The 8,286-nt window shown below is 45.7% G+C and overlaps 1 protein-coding gene across 2 annotated transcripts in view; it reads left to right on the forward strand.

The window, feature by feature from the left end:
- The window catches only part of RNF130 (ring finger protein 130), a 54,366-nt gene extending 46,409 nt beyond the window's left edge, over nucleotides 1-7,957 (forward strand). For both annotated transcript variants that reach the window (XM_074883282.1, XM_074883280.1), the window contains one exon: nucleotides 1,244-7,957. In XM_074883282.1, the coding sequence (XP_074739383.1) occupies nucleotides 1,244-1,353 (110 nt within the window). In that variant the 3' untranslated portion in view covers nucleotides 1,354-7,957. The remainder of the gene's footprint in view (nucleotides 1-1,243) is intronic.
- The last annotated feature ends 329 nt before the right edge of the window (nucleotides 7,958-8,286 follow it).

Here is an 8,286-nt window from a genome sequence, read left to right on the forward strand (position 1 = left end):
CTTTTCCTCTTCAACAACTCTATGCATTTGATTATAACTCTAGCTTTTTCTTTTTAATCCTAATAAGGACTTCTTTGGTTTTCATTTCTGAGTCTCTGTCTTTTGGGTGAGTAGAGAAGGAGAAAAGGTGTTTTGGACAATAGCAGCCCAATTCTTTTTCCCTCATATCTTTTGTAAGCTCTTTATTTCAGAAGGGCATAGGCTGGAATCAAAATTTGGCAAAGAAAAGGGAATTTAAGCACCTAAATTCTTCCAGGGCTAAAACTGCAATCCCCTAAGCATCTTGCTCTACTGATGCCTGAAACTGGAGGCACCTTGGTTTGCTGAGTGCCTTCTTGATGAACTTGGAAGCTTTTCAGTTGCCTCTGATTTGGCTCACATAGCTGCCTGGCATATTGTAATCTAAGCAGCCTTGCTCCCAGCTAATCCCCCCTGGGATCGATAAACCCAGTAATGAAACGTTTTGGCAAAGGGCCTGATCTGATAGATGCTTTCAGAGAGAACCGTTTGTACAGCAGTAGGGCTGGGCTCCTTGCAAAACACATCTGTGGGTTTGGAGAGCCACGGAAACGCCAGGCCACAGAAGAAAAAAATTAACTTCCATTCCCTGTTCTGTCAACAGCCACTTGGTGCTTGTTTCAGGTATCACCAGTGTTGGAGAAGAGGGTTGGATCTCCTTTGGTTCTGTGTAAAGAAATACATAGGTGCCTGCTTCTAGAAGGTGACTGGGTAGATGGTGGTTGCTGAGCTCTGGAGAAGGTCAGGCTTTCAGCAGCATCAGTCGGATGATCCTTGGTGACCTTCTTGCTCAGTCTTCTCATTCCTTCACCTCTGTGCCGGAGTGCTTTGTGCTGGTGCACGGCATGGGGAACTGGGCACCAACCAAAGGTTTCTGGGTTTCTCAAGGAAGCACATGCCTGCTGTACAAGGCTGTAAATCAACAGCGAGCGCTGAGTGCGAAACTCCAGCCTGCCCCAGCCTTGCTGAGACTTGACCTGTTTTATCTGAAAGAACCATTTGAGGTGGGATTGTTCATGCATATGGAAAGCAGTTGCTTTGAACTGGCAGGGGAACACACAAATGGAGGTGAACTGTTTCATATGGCTGTTACTGGTTTGCGTTAAAGGGTGGCTACTGACATGCATGCTGTGTTTGTGGTCAACACCTGTGTACAAGGATGCTTTACTCAGCTCTTACGTTGTTCGCATGTGTTCTTAATGAGGTTTTGTTCTACCTCTTGTAGGCAGTCACTTCTTTCATCGTAACTCTCTGTCCCCTCGAAGCCTGGTCTACGAGAGCGAGTTCTCAACCATCGAGCCTGCCTTGGACATGTATGACGAGAACAAAACCTGAAAGGAATCCATGCTCCTTCCTGGCCCTTTTTCTGTTTTTTTCATTTCTCATTCCTATTGTTGTGTACTCTTTCCATGGATCTCCTTTGTCTGAAGAAGAGCTGCTTTTTCCAGAACACGAACCCGCCTTCTCGATTGCAAAGACGAAGACCAGCTGTGGTGGTTTCTGAGGGTGGCATCTTTGAGCTGACAAAGAGTTGCGTGCAAGCAAGATTGTCTGATGGAAATTGCTGAGTAACAGCATGGGGAGCTGTGTCGGTCCAGCCGTGGCGATGCAGAAGAGGTTTTACGGTGGTCCTAAGAGTTTGTGTTGTACTGCAAATGCGTCTCTTACGTAGGCGTCTGCTGTTTCCATTTTTTTAATTGTCCAGGTGGTTGGGCAATGTCAGAAAGGGAACTGGTTGTAGAGGAGATGGCCAGTGACTGGTAAAAGCACTCGTATATCTCGGTCAATCCATAACCTTACTGTGAAATAGCCCCTTCTGAAAGGGACCTTTATAAGTGCATTGAGTTTCCTACAACCCACGTAACCCTGGACAATAGCAAACCAGTCTGACGTTAAAGCTGCAGTGAGAACCTGCATTTGCAGAAAGATTTCAAGGAACTTGATGCTTGGTTTTTTTCTCCAGTGTGATTGAAGCAGGAGAAAAATGGTCTACACAGAATATACTTTCGGTCCTTCCGTGTGCTCAAGTCAAGTGAGTCTCTTTCTATAGAGAAGACATTCACGGAACCAGCACTTGATCTACCTGAAAACCATTAGACTTTTTGAAATATGCAGGAATCTAATTAGCTTTCTTTCTCACTTAATTTTTTCTTTGGGGGGTGGGGGGGTGGGGGGTGTGTGTTTAAAAAATCCACTGAATTTTTCACTGAGGTTTTTTAAAAGCCAGCATGATGGCATTACACAGAGAAGAAAAGAGGTAAGCTTTTTATCCCATTCTCCCATTGAGATCTGCAACAGTTAAATAACAAACATGTTCTCTAAGCTGCGCCCTTTCCCATTGACATCAATAACGGGAACGTAGAAGGCAGAAGAAGAAAGGAAAGCAGCAACCGCTTTGACACGCTGCAGGAAGAATCAGTTTTTACCGGCATGTGACAAAAGCGGTGGAGAAATGAATATTGTTCGCAAGCTTCTGGAAGAGCAATGCAGAAATGGAGAGTGAGAGAGGAACCTCTGGAGTTAAGTTGTCCACAGCGTTCCTCAGATGAGCAGACGTGGAGGAGCGAGTGCTTCTGCTCCACCTTTTCCTACCGGACAATGAATAGCTGTTTAATGAATGTTTGGATTTTTTTCCATTGCAGTCTAAGTTACTGTAGGTGTAGAAACACATTTGTGTCCTTGTAATGTGAAACAAACCTTCACCCTCTGTATAGGAATCTTGAGAAATCAGTTAAGCCAAAAAGAAAGGTAAGACATACCCTGCCACGCTTTAATTTCATCTGCTTTTGCTACAAATGGGGGAATTTCCCCTCCTTTATTATGTTTTTTAATTGTGTAGCAGTCTGCTTGACATATATTCTTACCTGAAGTGTGGTTCAGCTGTGTCTTTAACACGGATGTTTAAGAGAAAAAGAAAAACCCAGCTCTGTAAAATGAGGAAATGATCCTCCTTGCTGAGCGTGCTTTGACTTTTGTTGCTGTGCGTCAGCTTTATTTAATCTGATAATTCAAGAGTGGGTGGTGTGAAGTGTAGGGAGGTTTTTTCTCATAATACCCACATTTATATTTACCAAATGCACTTTTATTGTCATTCAGCTCACTCTAGAAATAGGCTTAAACCCCAAACTTTTTAAGAGCACAATTTTAACACCCACTTTCTCCTACAAAGCAGAAGTGAAGGTCACAGAAAATGCCAGCCGGTGGCTTGAGCGGCAGCAGGTCATGGTCAGCATCCTTCATCTCCTTGCAGATGTACAAAGTGGGGCAGCTCCTGGGAGCACCGACAAGCCCAGGCAGAGCTCCCAACCCCAGCCTGGCTGAGCTGCGCTCAGGCCCATCCAGGGCTCGGGGGCAGCAGAAGGGTGGCTGATTGAGCAACCCCTGTTTTCGTAATTACATCTGCTGGATCACAGCAGGCAGACACGTGAGAGTGGGGGCCTTCCGAAAACAAATGCCTGAGAGAAAAATCACCATCTCTCAAGGATATTGTAGGGCTTGTTTTTATCCGTAGTGGGCAGTCAGGTTACAATAAACTGACAAACACGTGGGTGTTCGTGGTTAAATACAAAAATGTCAGGGTGTCTCCAACAAGCCGGCGACAGCCTACCCTGTGCCGCAAGCCCCGGCCACTGGCACCACGGCGAAAGCGTGAGCTCGGTGCACCCCGCCAGCAGGGTTTGGGGTAGGAGAACCCATTGTAGTGCTGTGTGGGGCATGGATGCCCCTTCTTGTAGGGGCTGTCTCAGCCCGACGCAGGGATTTGCCCCAGGGCCAGTGGGAACGTCACAGGGGCACGGTTTTGGCACAAAACCAAAATTGATGGTTTCTCAGCTCCAGCTGAGACCATTTGCGCCAGCTGTGTACCAGAGTGTACAGAAAAGCTAGAAAAGGCGTGGAAATTAAAAGAAACACTAGAAAGTACAAAGTCCCCAAAGACAAAAGAATAAATACTGTCAACTGTATTTTGTTAAATCTCCTTATTTCTAATTACCATCTTGGTTTTAAGCAGGGGAAGGGAAGATTTGCCTCTGTGGAGATCAGGGTCTTGGCATAGTGATATAAAAATGGATTTCTGCTGTAGCATCTTGGATGAGGGAGCTGACGATTATAATTGATATCCTGGATTTGGAAAATCTTGCAACACTGGAAAAGCTAAAAGCTAGTTCAAAGAATTGATCCCTACATGCGTGCTGGGACGTGCTGTAGCAGGCGTTCTTCTACTTAGTCATACTTAGGATGGGGAGGAGGCACCACAGCAACATGGGTGATTTTTCTGGGCTGTGCTGGTAAGTTTGAGGTTTTCCTTTTAGTATTAATCAGTATACAAAAAAAAAGCTTGATGAGCATCGTTGTTCTTGTTCTGCTGCAGTGGTGCTGTGTATGGTTGAGTCATTTCATAGAAGTAAAATATACTGCAATCTACCAAGAACTGTAATGCCAGTAACTTGGAAAATCATTTTTAAGGTTAAAAAAAAAAGTGCTTTTTAACAGGTTCATTAATTTTATGACTTCTACATATAAAAAAAGCTTTTACCTCCAAGTGTTTCCCTAAACTATTTTAAACCTTAGCACTTCATCTTCTCTTTCCCAGCCTCCTGTTGTATGAAGGTTTTGCATGTTCCCGTAAGACATTTGTAAAATCAAGGTTTGCTTGTGTTCTTAGAGGATAATTGCCAGTTAAAAAAACATACTGTAAGTGTGCTTTTTACCTATAATACTAACATAAAGTATTAAATTTGAAGCATGTTAATTTACTTAACAACACTCATGATCACTCCCTCCAGTGAGCTCATGTGTTGGTATCTGTTTGCACTGTCCCCTTGCTTCTAGGATGCTTGCCTTGGCACCTGAGGATGCTATAGGAATAGCCAGATATCTGACATAAGCCAAAGAAAGACCAAAAATAGTTATTTAAATGTGTTTAGGACTATGTTATGAGACTTTTACACATCTTCTGTTTTCTTTAAACGCACTCACATAAAACAGTGCAAAGGCTTGGGAGAGCCAAGAGCTTTACCAGCTACTGAAAAGCTGAGGGAGGTCTGCAGGAGGCAAGAGTCATGATGAGACTCTGGGACTTGTTTAGCCCAATTTAGCTTTGAGATAATGCCACAGTCATAGGTCATGAGCTGAAGGATGAAGGCACCAGGGTTGAGCTGAAGTTCAGGAAGCTCTGCAGCCTGATTAGTGGGGAGTGAGTTGACTTAATTGTTAAAAATATGTAATTTTTTGCTTAGCTAATAGTCATCTGTTTTTTACAAAAGACAGTAGCACAGCAGTGCACAAACCAAGGCACGGCGGGGCAAATACAAGAGCAACGAGGCTGCTGCCAGCCCTGCGGGGTGAGGAGAGAAGGGCAGGAAGGCTCAGGGCAGGGACCCCAGGAAACACCTTGAACTTCACAAGTGAAGCTTTCACTCCTTTTTCACCCCTTGTTACACATTCATATGTGACCTAATTTTCCAACCTGAGCTGTGCAGAAGAGTGCATGATGTGCCATGACAGCTTGCATATGTGTTGTTATATTGAAAGATATCTTCACTTTTTCATTTCCTTGCACCGCAGGGTGCTGCCATAAGGGCAGCCTGTGCTCCGGCACGCTGGGTGGAAACCGCTGAGCAGGGAAGGGGGTGAGAGAGGGAAAGATGCTCCAGTTTTGGGGAAAATCAGGAGAAAGGTAGACTGTACATCTGCAGGTTGATGCTCATTTCTGCTTGGTTTCCAATGTCTTTGAAATAATCAAGAAAACAAGTGGCACGCCCCACAACCCTTCCTAGTGGGATGCAGTGACAAGAGCAGGGCTCTGGCTGGTGTTTTGCTCCTAGTGTGGGGCCGTGGAGCTGCATAACCCCCAGTCGGTGATGTCCTGACCTGATGGCCAAAGCCCCAAGCTCGAGGGGCCCGTCAGTTTTACCTGGTGCTTGTGAAGTGCTTTGGTGGAGTGAAAACTGCTCTCATGAGCCTTTGCAAAGCAGCACTAGTAGACATCCATTCATTCACCTACTTTTTTTAAAAGCTCGTAATGTTCCCAAACACTCTTAATTCTCCTCAGTTAATCTCTGCCCTTCCACCCCATCAATTACTACCAGTTTCCTCCTCCTTCCCAGAGCTGAGTGAAGGTCCCCATTGTGCAGGCACTGCCATCCACCCGGCCTCCAGCATCTTTTTCATCACTGTGCCGTCACCATGCTGGCCAGCCCCTCGAAGGGGATTCATTGCTCCAAACCAGCATCGTGGTCCATGGGAGGGTGGAGGTTCTCAGCCAAATCAGGCTGTGTGGGACGTGGGCTGTTACTGTGGGATGCTTGTTCTGTGGATCCCTACATGGAGCATCCTTTCGCTCCTCGGCCCTCGAGCCTCATGGAGATGCCCAGATGTAGAGAGATGGATGTGTAGGTTGTGCAATAATGTCTGAATATTCATTCTTTTTATGGCAATAACGTCCAGGGTTTCTAAAGTAAAAAGTTAAATAATTATTGATATTCCTGTGAAGTAAGAAGTACATAGGGTTTTACTGAAAGTTGAAGCTATTTAGAGCGATTTCATTGCAAGGCTGAGCTAGTAACATGTAACATGAGCTAGTGTCATACAGCTGGGACTGGGGTTTTGCAGCCCAAAAATCTGCTGGACATGCAAGTGAAGGCTCCCTCGTTCCTGCCAGGCACGGGCTATTCCCTCCTCCACTTGCATCCACCCGCAGCTCACTGCGGCCGAGCCGCTCAGGAGCAAGAAGCTTTTTAATCTTTCCCTGAGCTCAGCTGTGTGTGTTTGCTGTGTCATTTGCTTTTTTTTTTGCTGCTTCCCGCCCAACGTGCTCCGGGGTTCCCCTTTGCTTGGCTCTGACTTGGTCTTCAGCTGCCCAAACCCCTCGGGGGGACCAAGAGCTGTTAATTCCCAACAGAGCGTTTCTGCTGGGTTGTGGTAACAGTGTCGGATCGCTAGATTTGCTCTCGATCTACCGTGCTTGTGTCTGTAACACCCTCTGGCTGTCTCGGGCAGTAAAGGCTGATCCACTGGGAGGATCTTACAGAAAACAGCTCAGCAAACCCTCCCGTGCTCCAGGACAGGAAAGTTTGGGCTTGAAAATAAAGTTGACGCTCTTTGCTGCTTTCAATCCAGGGATGTTTAATAGGGTGTTTGGGGCTCTTAAAGCAAAGCTCCTGTTTGCAGATCGTGCAGTTCGTGACAGGGCTCGCTTTGTGTTAGCACTGGAAGGTGCTACGTGAAGCCTTCTCGGCTGCCACCACATCAGCAGGTAGACTTTTTCCACCCTGTTAAGTCTAGACTTAACTCCCAGCACCAGTAAGATTTGTCACACTAGTCCTATAAAGGGGAATAACCTTTCTGAGCAAACTGATTGATAGCATCGCTCCTCTGCTTATCCAGTCAGCCCTGCTGCAGTTTGCAAGTAGATGTTAAATACTAAAAGCTTCTCTGTACGACCGTGCCTATTCGGGATCACCTGCTTGAGGCCATGGATAACTATGCACAGAATCCACCAAAACGGGATCATTTTATCCCAGCAGAGAGGGGACGCTCCAGCCTTTGGGCTTGGGAAACTGCGGCAAACAAAAAAAAAAAAAAGAAATTTGTGTGCGTGTAAAATGAAAAGTCTGTTTCAGCTGTCTTGCTGCAAGGTGGACCACACCGGTGTGACCACATAACCTAAAAACTCCAGCAAGTCCCAGGGGTCTGGCCGAGCGACGGGGATGCTGCGGGGACACAGGCGCGGCGGGCGGTGCGGTGCCCTCCCAACAATCAGATCTTTCCAGCCCTTGTGAAATTGTAGCTTGACAGCAGCAGAACTTCTTGACATGTTTTGATGTAAGTATAACACTGTATTGTAGTTACGTGGTATATGCCAATATGTTAATAGTGTATACCGATTAGTTAGGGTTTGCTAATGTACTACATTTCAATAAAAAGCAATTTAAAAATACAGAGTTTGTGAGCTTGGTGTCTCTCAAACTACGGGAGGATGAGAGCATCGCCCGGTGACTCCAGTCCCTCCAGTATTTCTTATATATATATATATGAGGACAGTGTGGAACAACATTGTCAAAAGATCCATTTTCAGGGAATATTTTTTCCAACTCTGCAATAGATGTTGTTTTATTTTGCTATACTAGTGCCTAGAATTCTCAAGCCATTAAAGGCCGCATGGTTCAAAGTGGCTTATAGAATATACAGGAGACACTAATCCACCTTCCCACAGCGTTTGCCCCCTGAAAGATGGCACAGAGTGAGCAGGAACAGAGAGTAACACAG

Source organism: Strix uralensis, chromosome 14 (assembly GCF_047716275.1).
Source record: "Strix uralensis isolate ZFMK-TIS-50842 chromosome 14, bStrUra1, whole genome shotgun sequence".
Classification (NCBI taxonomy): domain Eukaryota; kingdom Metazoa; phylum Chordata; class Aves; order Strigiformes; family Strigidae; genus Strix; species Strix uralensis.